Here is a 16,156-nt window from a genome sequence, read left to right on the forward strand (position 1 = left end):
TGCCTGCCTCCATTTTACACCTGAGTAAACTGAGGCTAAAGAAAAATATTGCTCAAGATTGTATTAATAGGGGCGCCTGGGTGGCTCAGTTGTTAAGCATCTGCCCTCCGCTCAGGCTCAGGGCGTGATCCCGGAGTCCTGGGATTGGGCCCCGCATCAGGCTCCCTGCTCCGCTGGGAGCCTGCTTCTTCCTCTCCCGCTCCCCTTGCTTGTGCTCCCTCTCTCGCTGGCTGTCTCTCTCTGTGTCAAATAAATAAATAAAATCTTTAAAAAAAAAGATTGTATTAATAATTAATGGTAAATCTGGAACTAAAACCTGTATTCCATGACATGCTAAATTATTTACCATTCCCATTTTAATTTTTTACTCACTGTTACTACTGCTGCAGATACAATGATAAGAGTTTAGAGGTAAGACTAATTATTATAATGCATTTCTTATTTTTAAAATGTTTCTTGTATGTTTTAAGGTTTTGTAATTGTAATTTTTACAGATTGAAGAAGAGGAGAGGAAAAAAATAGAAGATATGAAAGAAAATGAACGACTGAAAGCAACTAAGGAATTGGAAGCCTGGAAAGAATGTCAAAGAAAAGCTGAAGAACAAAAAAGAATTCAGAGAGCAGAGATATTCTGTGAACAAGGGAAGCAAATTGAAGAAGAGAGAAACAAATTAAAACATAAAAGCCTTACTAGAAATGCAGCGTCTAGAAATCTTGCCACAAAAGGTACAATGATTACATTAATATTTTCTGGGAAAGTGAGTCCATTTGGTGAAGTAGACGTGTCACTTTTTTTTCGTAATCTATTTGTAATCTTAGGTCATTATTTTGGTATATTGAGAATAAATACTACAGTATAGAGGCTACGGTGAAAGATTTATTTCTTCTTTTAGGAAATAGTGACATTTTCAAAATACAATGAGCAGTGATTCAGATCTCAGGGTCCTGGTATTGAGTCCTGCATCGGACTCCTTGCACGTGGGGAGCCTGCTTCTCCCTCTGCGTGCCGCTCCCCCTGCTTGTGCTCTCTCTGTCTCTCTGACAAACAAATAAATAAAATCTTAAAAAAAAAAAAAAAGACGTTTTCCTCACATGACTCAGGAACATGAGTACTATTACACAAGCTTAGTTGTAAGCAAATAGGGGCCCATCTGGCCTTTGATCCTGACGTGTTCAGAAATAGGTAAAAGAACATATTTCTTTACCGAAAGCTAAGAGTTTGATTTTATCTGATTTTAGAATATTAAACTTTGTTTTGGGCATATTTAGTATACTTAGTAATGGACCCTTTTATAGTAAAATCACTTATATAATAATAATAATAATAATAATAATAATAATTAACATTTATTGGGTGATTTCCCTATGCCAGGCAATTTTATTGGTTGTATCACTCAGTTGTCAAAACAGTACTTTGGGGTAAGTGCTGCTATTCTTACTGTAGTGGATCTAGACATTCAGAAAAGATAAACAACTACCCGATAAGTAAACCTGTGGGATTTGAACCCACATCTATCTGCACTGAAACCTACGCTCTAGGCTATATGTATTTATTACTTTCAGTGAGGTCTAGTGTGTTGAAAAGTCAATAAATGAACCTTTGAATTAGGAACCACGATTATCTCCATTTTCCAGGTGAGGAAAGGCACAGAGAGTCTTACTAGCCCAGGGTAACGCTGCTCATAAATGGCAGAGTCAGAGTTTGGACTCGGGTGATCAGGGTCTGGAGTGGGTGACCACTGTGTGTTATATTGCTACACGGTAAGACAGGCACATTACTCATGTTTGTTATTTTCATATCAATATTATCATCACATATTTTAGCTGACTCTGTTTGTATTGAGGAGATGTTTTCATTCAGAAATGTATTAGGGAAAAAGTATATAATCCTAGTTTGGAAAAATATTACCTAATTTTAAAAGTTTGTTATCAAGCATTTCAAAGCCTTACAGTAGCTTTCAAGAGTGACTCTGTTTGTGTTTACTAATGACGAAATAGCAAACCTCAGAAGTTTTAATTACCAATCCCATAATATAAGGCACACCCCACTAATTTTACCTCTTAATGTGAAGCTAGGAGTCTAGGCTATGACACAATTACTTTGCAAGGCAGAGGAGTTAAACGTGGTGTGAGCTCCATAATCTTCAGGACCTAGAGCTCCATAATCTTCTGGACCTCAAGTGTTGTCATTTTGATGAAAACTGCTTAATATTTTATATTAAGGTGATTTTATAAGTGAAAAAAATTTTTTATAATAATTTTTTATTATGTTAGTCAACATACAGTACATCCTTAGTTTTTGATGTAATGTTCCATGATTCGTTATTTGCATATAATACCCAGTGCACCATGCAACATGTGCCCTCCTTAATACCCCTCACCGGCCTATCCCAATCCCCCACCCTCCTTCCCTCTGAAGCCCTCAGTTTGTTTCCCAGAGTCCACAGTCTCTCATGGTTCATTCCCCCTTCTTTTTTTTTTAATGATTTTTTATTATATTATGTTAGTCACCATACAGTACATCCCCGGTTTCCGATGTAAAGCTCGATGATTCATTAGTTGCGTATAACACCCAGTGCACCATGCAATACGTGCCCTCCTTACTACCCATCACCGGTCTATCCCATTCCCCCACCCCCCTCCCCTCTGAGACCTTCAGTTTGTTTCTCATAGTCCATAGTCTCTCATGTTTCATTCCCCCTTCTGATTACCCCCCCTTTCTTTATCCCTTTCTTCCCCTACTGATCATCCTAGTTCTTATGTTTCATAGATGAGAGAAATCATATGATAATTGTCTTTCTCTGCTTGACTTATTTCACTTAGCGTTATCTCCTCCAGTGCCGTCTATGTTGCAGCAAATGTTGAGAACTCGTTCTTTCTGATAGCTGAGTAATATTCCATTGTATATATGGACCACAACTTCTTAATCCAGTCATCTGTTGAAGGGCATCTCGGCTATAAGTTAAAATTTTTGATAAGATTTTATGTGATTTTAAAAATCAACTTCGAAGTAACTGCTGTTGCAAATTCTGATCCACAGAAGTATGGTTCATGATTTTAATGAAAGGTAGCAAGGCAATTCAATGGGGAAAGGAAGGTCTGGAACAGATCGGGATATATTTATGGAAACAAATGAAGGTAGACTCTTGCCTCACTGTGTACATAATGCATGCGTAAGAAGATAATCCAATAAACAATTAGATGAAAGATTTGAAGGACTTGTCACAGAGTAAGACATGAACGGCCAATAGACACATCTTTGGTTAGTAGGGAAATGCAAATTAAAACGAGAGTGAGATACAGTACGTAGTACATATGCATTAAAATGACTAAAACAGAAGACTAAAGACCATCAACACAAGTGTTCTTGAGGATATGCTACAACTGGAGCTCTTGTACAATGATGGTAGAAAGGTAAAATGGTACAACGACTTTGGCAGAGTGTTTGGCTGTTTCCTGAAAAGTTAAGTATACACTTATCATATAACTCGGTCATTCTTGTCTTCAGTATTTACACAAGAAAGATGTATTCACCTGAAGACTTGTACTCAGATATTTATGGCCACTTTATTCACAATGAATGGTGAATAACTGGAAATGCTGCTCATCACTAGAAGAGTGCATAAGCAAATCTCGTACATTCATAAAGTGAAATATTACTCTGCAGAAGAGACCACACAGTACATACGGAATGAAATTCTAGAAAGTACTTATCATTTTATGATGACTGAGAGTACATCAGTGATTATCTGAGGCCAGAGGTAAAAGGAAGGGATGAACTTCACGTGGCTATAGGGGACTCTTAGAGGTGATAGAAATTTTCTGTCTTCATTATGATTATGATTTCACAGGTGCTTACATCTGTCAGAACTCATTAAATTAATGTAGTTTAAAATGAGTACAGTTTATTTTTTTTTTAAGATTTATTTGAGAGAGAGAGTGAGAGCGCACAAGCGCATGCACGCACGGGAGTGCTGGGGAAGGGGCTGAGAGGGAGAGGAAGAAAATCTCAAGTAGACTCCCTGCTGAGCACGGAGCCCAATACGGGACTTTATCTCATGACCCTGAGATCATGACCTGGGTGGAAACCAAGAGTTGGATGTCTAACCAACTGAGTCACCCAGGTGCCCCTGAGTACATTTTATTGTACATGAATTATTTCTTTGTAAAATTGAATAAAGTTTGTTGGGAATACTTTCATGCAGAAAAGCATCAAAATGCACATAATCTCCTCAGGTTCTTGTTATTTCGCAGTTATGCTTAAGGCCAGCCATGGTCAAGCCTCCTTTGAGGGTCCTGGCCCTTGTACTATTGTGTATATTCATAGGAGACTGGGAAAGAGGAATCATTGAGCATCTAATTAATTAACTATTGGGGCTTCCTTATCTTGTTAGAAAAGTTCAGTTACTGGTACCAGCCTGTCCTTCTGTTGAAGTAGTTTTGACTTGCTTGCTAAGCTACTCAAAACATTCTAGAGGGAGAGATGAGACTTTAGGCCATGTGAATTTGTCCCTTTTCAACTTGGAAAAACCAGGTACTCCTAAAGGTAGGGGCAGATGTAAGCCTGAAAAAAAAAAAAAAAAAAGGATTGGTTGGAAGTGTGTAAATAGAGTTTCACTACCAGATCTCCAGATCATGACAGAAGATTGGGGGTTTACATTCTGCATAGTTGAAGACTGAGTGAGATTCTGCTCTGAAAATACAGAGATGGAGTGAAAGATAGCATTGCGTAAATATAAATTCCGGTTCAAGGGATCCCCTCCAGCACTCCTCTCCTTAGCTCGTGCACATATGCGTGCACAAGCCCAGTGCACCTGGGATGCAGATTAGAGAATTCTTCTGTAGGGAAGCTAATGAGTGTAGGATGAAAAAATTCTGACATCTGTAATGGCCCAGCTAGTTGACGGTGCTGAAGCTTACTAGATTCATGTATGTAGAACTTCCAGGCAGAATTTTTATACTTTAAAAGGAGAAGACAGTCAAGACACAATAAAATGCAACTTGGAACAACCAAGTAATGCAGGGAACAGAAGAAAACTTAATTATAACTAATGTCTTCAGAGAGATGAAGACATATTTTAATCATTAAACAAGAACGAGAGACTATAGTAAGGAATATTAAGAGAATAAAACAGTTTGGAAATTTAAAATGTGATGAAAATTAAAAATTTAATCAAATGATTGGAATATGGCTTCTAAGTTATTCAGAACGTAGAACAAAAGGATAAAGATATTTGAAATAGAAAAGATAAAACAATCAGAGTATCTATCCAGGATGTTCAACATTCAAGTAATAGGGGTATGAGAAAGAGGAGAGACAGAAGAGAGGAAATAATATTTTTAATGTTGCAAAACTTCTGAAAACTTAAATGAATTTCCACATTGAAAGAGTCTATCGGGTCCAGCATGGCAGATTTTATAATGTTCATGCCAAAGCACATGAAATTTTAGCACACTTTATGTTTTTTCTTTTTCTTTTTTAGAAAGAGAGAACAAGAGCACATGAGCCAGGGGGTGGGGCAGAGAGAAAGGGAGAATTTTAGCAGGCTGGATCCACACCCAGCTCAGAGCCTGATGGAAGGCTCGAACTCCAACGCTGAGATCATGACCTGAGCCAAAATCAAAGAGTTGGATGCTTAACTGACTGAACCACCCAGGGGTCCCTCAGCACACTTTAGACAGAGATCCTGAAGCTTCCAGAGAAGAGAAACAGATCGTGCACAAAGGACTGGGAATGTTAGCATCTGTCCTCCTAACCTCAGCACTGGAATCCTGAAACATGGATCACTCTGAGGGGAAAATAATTTTCAGTGTGAAATTCTACACCCGCTTATTAATCAAGTGGGAGGCAAGCATAAGGACTTTTCAGACATGCAAAGTCTTACAATATTTACTGCTCAGGTACACTGGGAATTGTACCTTTTTTCTTTTTCTATTCTTCAAAACAATTTAGTTCGCTATGAATTATCTAGTGTTTGAAGGTTTAGTAAAACTACCCCTAATATGTCTAGGCATGGAATATTTTATAGAAGTACTTTTAGTTTCTGGGGCGCCTGGGTGGCACAGTGGTTAAGCACCTGCCTTCTGCTCAGGGCGTGATCCCGGCGTTATAGGATCGAGCCCCACATCAGGCTCCTCCGCTATGAGCCTGCTTCTTCCTCTCCCACTCCCCCTGCTTGTGTTCCCTCTCTCGCTGGCTGTCTCTATCTCTGTCGAATAAATAAATAAAATCTTAAAAAAAAAAAAAAAAGTACTTTTAGTTTCTGGTTATTCAGGTGTTCTATTTTTTCAAGTCAATTTTGGTAATTTATTTTCTAGGAAATTGTGCATATCATCTTTTCACATTTATTGGCATAAACTTTCTCTTATTTGCTTCTCTCTATCATTATAACATTTCTTTATTCCTAATATGATTTTGTTTTTTCTTGATCAACTATTGTAGCATTTTGTATATCTGTTCCAAAAAGCAAATTTTTGGTTTTGTTGATCCTTTTTATTGTTTCTTTGTTTTCTATTCCGTTAATTCCTGTCTTTATTTTTATTTTGCTTCTTTGAGTTTCTTTAGGTTTTCTTTGTTCTTGTCCAACTTGTTTTCATTAATTTTGGAATATTTTAATACATACATGTTAAGTTAAATTTTTTTCTCTTAAATACTATGTTAATACATTCATAAGTTTTGGAATCTTGTGTTTTTGTTGTTGTTTAGTTGCAAATATTTTGTAACTCATCATTTTTTCCTCTGGCCCTTCAATTACTAGGGTTTTTTGTTTCGGTTTGGTTTTTTGTTTCATTTTGTTTTATTTTTAGTTTCCAAATGTATAAAATGACTATAATTCTCATATTTAAAATTTCCTGTATCATTATGTTACAGGTGTGTTTATAGATTGTAGTTTATGGTGTGTATTTGTGTTTATACCGAGGGTTTCTTTTAATAGGCTGTGGGCCACTTAGATTTATTACTATAAATAAAATGTATCTTGATATCGTAGAATTTTCTTCTGCTGTCTTACTTTGTGATTTATATTTACTAGACTTTCTTTCTGGGTTCTTTTTTCTATTTTTCTGCCTTGGATTTAAAAAATATTCTTGATTACTTTCTACTAATTTGAAAGGTATGTATTCTATTTTTGTTCATTGATTAATATTAAATTTTTTGTATCTGTTTTGGTACATAGATATAATTCTAATTATTATATTTTAACATGCATATTAAACAGAGATTTAAGGTTAATCTCTACCATTCTTGTAAATATTACAAGGAAATTTAGTACGTAAATTCCAGTAATACCCATCTTCTATGAAATTGTCTAAACATCTTAGTCCACTTTTTTGGAGGGAAGGGAGATCAGTTGACTTCACTTTACTTTTAAATCCCTAAATTTAGTCATTACTGTTAGTATGGGTTTTTTCCCCACTATATAGTCATTACTATTTAGATTGATGCATATTTACTTATTTTTAATTTGTCTTTGTTGTGTTTCACTTCTTTGTGGGTAAAATTGCCTTCCCTTTACAGGTAAAACCTTTAGTAGTTCTTTAATGAAGATTTGTGAGTGTTAAGTTCAGTTATTATCTTTATATTATACTAGTTATTGAAGGATGGCTTGGCTGGTTGTAGAATTCCACATTGATAGTTATTTTCCATCAGTAGTTCAAAGATATTTTTCTATTGCCTTTTGCCCTCTGATGTTGCTGAGAAGTCTGCTCTTGATCTAACTATTGATCATTTATAAGGTAATCCATCCTTTGTCTTCTGGTTGCTTTAAAATTCTTCACTTTGATGTACTTTGATTTTATTCGTCTCTGTGCAGTTTTATATTTATTTGTTTCATAATGTCAGAACTTGGAATATACTTTTATTCAAAGAACTTATGTTTTCAGTAAAGTTCTGGGAACTTCTAAGCTATTGTCTTGAAATATCACCTTCCTCTTTCTGTATATTTCTTGACCTCATTCTATATATTATCCTCAGATCTCTTCTAGTTTGTAAATTTTCTGCAACTATGCTTAAGGTGCTGTTAAACTCATCCTAAAGGTTTTAAATTTCAGTGGCAATATTTTTCATTTTGGAAGTTGCATCTGGTTTTTTTGTTCATTCTTTTGTCATTTGTTTCTTCATTTTTCAGTATGGATTTTTCCTGTCTTTGCTTTTTAAATAAACATGTTTAAAATTATTTTAATCTCTTGCAGAGTGTTCTATTCTTTCAAATGCTTAAGAAGCCATACCTCCTGTTTGTTGTGTCTGCTAACTGTCCTTCACACTGGATTGTTTTCTCGTGTGATTTGGAGTTTTTGATTGTGTGTTCATCTTCAGCAAGGATTTTTTTTTTTTTTATGGGTGCATATAAAAAAAATCTCAGGTGTTCTGGTTTGTGGAGGTAAGACTTGCTCACAAGAGAGACCTAGAGTTTTGATTTCTCACGAAAGATATATTTTTCTCCTCCTTTCCAAACCCCCAGGAAGAATAGGCTTCACTTTCCTGGACCAGTGGACAGTGATTTTATAAATATGCTTTTCACTAAGAGAGCAGCCCTTCTAAGCCTCTAGTTTCATTCCCAGCTTCCCACCTCTCTAACTATATCAGCATTACATTTCCAGCCTTTAGCCTTTATATATGTATTCCAGATATAGATATAAATATCTTTCCAAACAGCTTTTTATCAGCTTTTGGATTACCCCAGCTGTAAATCACTGATAAGACTTTTTCTTTGCTTACTTTTTAAACTGAACTGTATATTTGAACCTTTATTTCTTTGTTATATTTTTATCAAGCATTTTATGTGTTTATAGCATTTTATCTGGAGATTGTAAAAAGTTTTAAAACTTTAACCTCTGCTTCTGGAAACAGAAAGCTAATTTTATTTTATGTTTTACTACTTGTCTTATTTTACAGTAAGAGTTTGGAAGCTAGATATCCTACTTTTAATGTAACAAGTGGTCATGTTAATGTTTTTCATGATCATTTAAAAATGTTTATTTAATTTAGCAAAATTAATAAGAAAATAAAAAATTTTTAAGGATTTTATTTATTTATGTAAGAGAGAGAGGGAAAGCACAGAGGGAGAGTGAAAGGGAGAAGCAGACTCCGCACTGAGCAGAGAGCCTGATGTGGGACTTGATCCCAGGATCTGAACCAAAGGCAGATGCTTAACCGACTGAGCCACCCAGGCACCCAAGAAAAATTTTTAATTTCTCATTATGGAAAATAGTGCTTATTCCCTTCATGCTCTGTGTCCTAGTAATCATTAGTATAATAATCTGAAGTTATATATTTCCTTTTTACTTTTTATTGTTTTCCTTTGGTTGTACTAACATTTAAGAATCTTATTCCCAACACTTTTAGTGTGTTTTCCACTGTGTAGAAAACCAATTCTTTTCATTTTTACCCTTACGTTCCCCACTCTTAGTTTCTTAATTTCATTTCTCCATATTTGGAACATTTCTTCGATTAATTTATTTGGAAAAGATGGCAAAGTAGTATATTTACTTAATTCTTAGATATTTAGGAATGTCTTTTGCCTTTGTAAGTAAGCAGCAATTTTCTTGGATATAAAATTCTTGGGACATTGTATTTGGTAGGTTAAAGCTAATTGTTATAATAAGGAGATCCAAAATCACGGATCACATAAGACAGAAATTTAGTTCTCCATAATCCAATACTTGTTATGTTAACAGTGATCCATGTAGGCCTGATAAATGACTTTGTTTTACAAGGCCATGCAGGCTGGCCAGGCCATCTCTGTCATCACATCATCTCTGGATGCCGAGGTTGGCATCGTGTTTTACCCAGTGGAAAGGAGGAAAGAGGAGTTCTCAGCAAGCAGATTTACCTATAAAACGATCCATTGTATACATCACTTCTATTCATATTTTGTTGTCTCAGAATTGGCATATAATCACATCTAATCTCAAGGAAGCCTGGGTTATGTAGATTCTAGCCTGACACAGTCATATGTCTAGCTTAGAACTCAAACTCTATCTCTAAAAGGAAGAAGGGAGAATGGAAGTTAGATGTCTCAACCACAGACATCTAGAAAATTTGCACTCCAGTTTTCTTGTTTGTTTGAGTCCATATTTTTAACTCCTTGCCCCCCTCTTCCTTCTCTTGGAAATGTCAATGTAGGCCCTTTTCACATTTTTTAATTTAGAAGTTTTTTTCTTATTTGTATATATTCATTTTATAGCAAGGATATTACTCTTCATATTTGGAAAATCTGTTTTTCTTAAGAGTTTTGATATTGCCTTTTAAATCTGCGTATCATATTTTTTGTACTTTTGCATTTTTTAAACTTACCCTTCCTTCCTTTTATTCATATAGTTTATATTCTAACACATAGATACATTTCTCTTCTTACATTGGCTTAACCATCATTACATCAAACTATCTTTCTAAAAATGTATAGCTTTTCATTATTACTCTTTGCTTATTCTCATTAGCTGTCTCTGATGGCTGAAAAATACTGTCACAAGGAAGCTTATAGAAGATATTGCTGTGGGAGCTTAAAGGAAATAGAGGTAGTATTATTGGTAATGATGGCTTTCTAAAGTGGATGTAGAATCGCTCAGAGTGCCCTTCCCTAGACTGAACGTAAATTAAACACTGTGTTTTTTAACAGAGAGAATCCTAGAAAAATAGGGGGTCATTGATTAAAGACGAGATAACTAGCTGCCACACTTTTGATGATGGATTTTACATCCCTTCTAGCAGAAGTTATCTTTGGTTTATTTGTATAGGATTTTAGCAGTAGCTTTGATGTGTAATTACTGTAAAAGTCAGCTTGATTGTTATCTAGAAAAAGAGAGAAAGATAACTCACTTGCTAATATTGCTTTTCAAGGAAGAAATTCAGAAAATATGTTTTTGGAGAAATTAAAGGAAGACAGTATTCCTGCTCCTCGCTCCGTTGGCAGTATTAAAATCAACTTTACCCCTCGAGTATTTCCAACTGCTCTCCGAGAATCACAAGTAGCAGAAGAAGAGGAGGTACATATACTTGCTGTTAGTTACAATGATCACAAATGAAAATAGTTTATTTTTAATTTCATCTATTAAAACTAATACTGAGTTTTGAATTTCTTAAGTATTCATTACACTTAAGATATTACTTCTTGAATATATTTTAGTATTTCCTTTTGAGAAAAAAATAATGTGCAGAATTTTTTTTGTCTCCAGAACGCTGATGAGAGAACACTGACTTAGTATGCACTATTATCGCTTATTCCAGGAGATAAACTGTTACACTTGCCACCTATTTTATCAAATACATCATTTGCTATATTAGATTTGTAAACTTGTGTTTTGGTAAGGGATCAGTATGTGTTTGGTAAGGGATTTGGACATTTATTGTTAATATATTATTACAACTAATTATTATTATTATCATCAGGTATTTCTAATGTGACATTCTAGAATATCTCTCATTCATTTATAAATCCTTGGGCCCTGGGATTTTGAATTTTGTATCTTTAGTTATATAGGCACTAAGAATTGCATTTTTTTTTTTTACTACAAGGTGTTAATTGTTGCCTCTCACAATTAAAAAGTTGTGGAAGTAATTGAAGATCTTTAAGAAATGATGACAATTTATAGATATTAACTATTTTGGGGGCACCTGGGTGGCTCAGTCAGTTAAGCAGCTGCCTTCGGCTCAGGTCATGATCTCGGGGTCCTGAGATTGAGCCCGGAGTCAGGCTCTCTGCTCATCAGGGAGTCTGCTTCTCTCTCTGCCTCTGTGCTCTTTCCCTTTCTCACTCTCAAATAAATAAACAAAATCTTTAAAAAATATTAACTATTTTCTTATTATTAAACAATATATTCTAAATTTTATTATTTGTAAAATTATCTCTAGAATTATAAGATTATAATTATTTAAAAGTCATTTATATTTTTTCATTATAGAAAAACAAATATAAACAAGAAAAGTAAAATAATAATCACATGAATTCCAGAAATTTGTATGAAATTTGGACTAGAAATTTTTATACACTTGATCTTTACCAGCTAATAACATTAAACTTTTGAAAAGGATAAAAATTGGAAGTTTAAAATCACGTTATCAAATAGCGTATTAGTCTACTCAGACTGCTGTAACAAAATACCCTACACTGGCTGGTTTAAACAACAGACATTTCTCAAAGTTCTGGAGGCTGGCAAGTCCAAGATCAGGGTGCAGGGAGTGGTGGAAGGAGAGCTGTACTCTGGTTTCTTCCTCTTTTTTTTTTTTTTTTTTTAAAGATTTTATTTATTTATTTGACAGAGAGAGAAAGACAGCCAGCGAGAGAGGGAACACAAGTAGGAGGAGTGGGAGAGGAAGAAGCAGGCTCCCAGCAGAGTAGGAAGCCTGATGAGGGGCTCGATCCCAGGACCCTAGGATAACGCCCTGAGCCGAAGGCAGACGCTTAATGACTGAGCCACCCAGGCGCCCCTGTATTAAGACTTTTGTGTCCTTCATTAGACTTTATTCTCTGATTTCAGTGGTTACACAAACAAGCAGAGGCACGAAGAGCACTGAATACTGATATTCCTGAACTTTCTGATTTAAAAGAAGAAGAAAAGAACCCAGAATGGCTGAAGGACAAAGGAAAGTAAGTTGTTTGAACTCTGGCTATGAGATTTATAATAAATTAGGTGTACATTAGTACTTACTACATTTTCAAGATATCTTGACATAAGTGCTTATGTGTGTTGTTGGGGAAAGATAATGCAAATAAGCAAATTAAGTAGGTAGGGCTTCCTTATTTTAAAAAGTCAGATCATAGAACAAGGCTCTTATTTTTATTTGTTTTTGTATTTAAATGTCACAGAAATGAAATATATGACATCTCTTGGGTTACTTATTAAAAATTCCTTTTAAAATCACATTTAGCATAAGTTCTTCCTAATATTTCCCTTAGAAATGTGTTATTTAGGGGTGCCTGGGTGGCTCAGTCTGTTGAGCATCCGACTCTTGATTTTGGCTCAGGTCATGATCTCAGGGCTGTGAGATTGAGCCCTGTGTCAGGCTCCTCACTGGGCATGAAGTCTGCTTGTTTCTCTCCTCTCTCCCTCTCACTCCCCCTTAAAAAAAACTCCCCTCTAAAAAAAAAGAAGAAGTGTGTTTTTTAGAAATTAAAGCTTTGATTATTCATCTCCAGCTTTAAAAGATTACCGAATTATCTTATAAATTATCATTTTATAACCAGGAAATCCTTTGATTTATTCACATATTGCTCTGTATATTTTTATACAATTATCAAAACCAGTGAATTTTGATACATTATGAATGTATCAAATTTGAATTTGTATTTTGAGGCAGTTGTGGATGTTACTTGTTATATTTCATTATATACACTTTTATATTATTTTTCTGTTGTTGCCATAACAATCTACCATAAACTTAATGGCTTAAAATATCACAAATTTATTATCTTACAGTTTTAGAAGTCAGAAGTTCAAAATGGGTTTCACTGGCTTAAAATCAAGGTATCAGTTGTGTTCCTTCTAGAGTCTGTAGGGAAGAATCTATTTCCCTTCATTTTCTAGTTTTTAGGCTGCCTATATTGCTTGGCTTGTGGCCTCCAGCCAGCAATTGCATCACTCTGACCTCTGCTTCCATAATGCCATCTCCTTCTCTGACTCTCCTGCTTCCCTCTTTCTTTTATAAGGATCCTTGTGGTTACATTAGTCTCATTTGCATAATCTCCCCCCTCAAGACCTTAATTTAGGCACATCTGTGGAATCCTTCCTGCCATGTTAGGTGGCATAGTCACAGGTTCTGAGGATTAGGATATGGACTGCTTTTGGCTGAGGGAAAGGTTTCTATTACCTATCTACCACATGTCTATATTTTTCCTTTCTTATCTTTCCTCTGTTCTTTCTTGGTCTTCTCTCTTGTCTGTTACACCAGGGATTGATATGTGGAATTGAGCTGAAGTGACAGTTTTTCTGAAAGTCAGAGGCCTGGGCCTGACAGGTTGGTTTCTCTTACTTCCAACATTAAAACCTTACATGATCCTTTCTCCTCTTTCTCTTCTTCTCTCTCTCCTTTGCTCCCTTCTTCTCCATTTATTCAACCATTAAATAAACATCTATTGATTGCTTGGTATTTACCAGACTGTAGGCTAGGCTCTGAGCTACAAAGCTCAGTGGAGGAGACAGACATACACAAATAGTTGTGATACTGTGTGGGAAATACAATACTAGAAAAGAACAAGGTAAAATGAAAATACAGAAAAGGGACACCTACCCTTAAAGGGAGGAATGTAGGTTCAGAAAAAGCTTCATAGAGAATGTAGCACCTGAGCTCCTCTTAATGATAAGTAGGAGTTTCCAGAGAAAGGGAAAGAAAGGCATTCATTTCAGGTATTGGACACAATATGAACAAAAGCTCAAGAGACAAGAAATAGTGTGATATATAGGTCAGGAATGATGTGTGGTTTATTTTTTGCTAAAACATAAAATTTGAGGCTACAAGTAATGACGAATGAACCTAGAAAAATCATCAGGGGCCTTGTGTGCTTGGTTAAGATTCTTTTTTTTAAACTTATTTTTTAATTTGCATATAATTAACATAGAGTGTTATATTAGTTTCAGGTGTGCAATATAACTATTCAACATTTCTGTATGTTACTCAGTACTTATCAATGAAAATTTTATTTTTAATCCCCTTCACCTATTTCACCCACCCCTCTACCCACCTTCCCTCTGGCTGCTACCAGTTTGTTCACCATATTTAAGAATCTTCCTTTTTTTAGATTTTATTCTATAAGGTAAGGGGGGAAACTGTGTTGCAGAAAATATGGCGAAGGCCTTGAACTGGCCTTGTTATAGGTGTTGTTGTAGGGGTGGAGAGGAGGGCAACTTGAAAATATTTAGGAGGTAAAATAGGCAGAACTTCTTGATTGATTTTTCGGGAATGAGAGGAAGGAGTTCCCAGTTTCTAGTTTGAATGATTGATTGCGTGATGCCACCAGCTAAATTAGAGAATACAAGGTGAGGGACCAGTCAGGAGAGAATGGAGGTGAAGTTCAGTTTTTAATATGTTGAGTTTAAGATGTCTCTGGGCCAGTCTGGGTGACACTGTCCAGCAAGTTCGAACCCAGAGAAGTCAGCACTGTAGAAATAGATTTGGAGGTTATCAGCATTTATATTGTAGTTAAATTTATAAAAGTAAAAATGTAGTTGAGATATCCACAGAGTGTGCAGACCAGAGTAGTGGCCTGAGAAGAACACTCCTCGACCTACGGACATTTAAAGGTCTTGCAAAAGAATGGAGTACACAAAAATACTCCCAGAAGCCAATGGAGTAGAAAATTTAAAGAGTTTTTGTTTTGTGGTGTTTCCTTAACACCACAAATATATAAAAGATTTGAATAGCTTTGGAGACAAGAGAAAGAGACGATTGAAATCTCTCTGAGCAGAGTGGAGAAAATTGGGTGAAAGCCAAGAATGGTTGGATTGTCTTGATTTTGTTTTGCTTTTCCTCTTTTTAAAAGTTGCATTCAATTTAAAATTTTGTAATAACAAATATTTTGGGGGGAAGAAATTTACACAGCACATACTAAATGAAAGTCCCTCTTGTTTTTCACCCAGTCTACTTGGCCAACTGCTTGTGCTGCTCCCCAGCTCTAACATTCTAAGTCATTTCTTTAATTGCATTTGCTTATCTCTAAGCTGCCATTGTCAGGATCACAGTTAATATGTTGATAGCTTGTGTTGGTTTATAAGAGCTTTTGTGTGTTTATACTATCTCATTAAATCCTCACAACTATAGTTGGGTAGGACCTACTACTTTTGCACTATTTAACAAATGTTTATTGAGAAGCTAGCAGCTGTACACAAAAGAGCTCACTTAATTCCTGTAACAATGTGACTAGTTGGATATTATTATTTTTATCCCCTTCTTACAAATGTGGAAAACAGGGCTAGAGAGGTTAAGAAAACATGGCTAAAGTGATGGTTAATGAGTAAAACCAGGATTCAATTCCAGGTTGATATTATTACAGAGCTTCTATTCTACCTACTGCTCTATACTTCTCACAGATGAATAAAATCCACTTCCTGTCCTTTCATTCCAGTTACGAAAGCAGTCTGTGTGGTTTGGTTATGAATTGCTCCTCCTTGCAATCCGAGAATGCTGAAGTGAGCAAAGCTGAGTAGGCTGTCCTGTTGGATTGAT

General features: G+C 35.5%; 1 protein-coding gene across 1 annotated transcript in view; it reads left to right on the top strand.

Annotated features, from left to right (window-relative positions):
- The window catches only part of DNAAF4 (dynein axonemal assembly factor 4), a 54,677-nt gene that overhangs the window by 25,702 nt on the left and 12,819 nt on the right, over positions 1–16,156 (top strand). The window contains exons 4-6 of the mRNA XM_008706000.2: positions 495–726; positions 10,838–10,983; positions 12,475–12,584. Of these exons, the coding sequence (XP_008704222.1) occupies positions 495–726; positions 10,838–10,983; positions 12,475–12,584 (488 nt within the window). The remainder of the gene's footprint in view (positions 1–494; positions 727–10,837; positions 10,984–12,474; positions 12,585–16,156) is intronic.

This window comes from Ursus maritimus, unplaced genomic scaffold (assembly GCF_017311325.1).
Source record: "Ursus maritimus isolate PB19 unplaced genomic scaffold, ASM1731132v1 scaffold_35, whole genome shotgun sequence".
Classification (NCBI taxonomy): domain Eukaryota; kingdom Metazoa; phylum Chordata; class Mammalia; order Carnivora; family Ursidae; genus Ursus; species Ursus maritimus.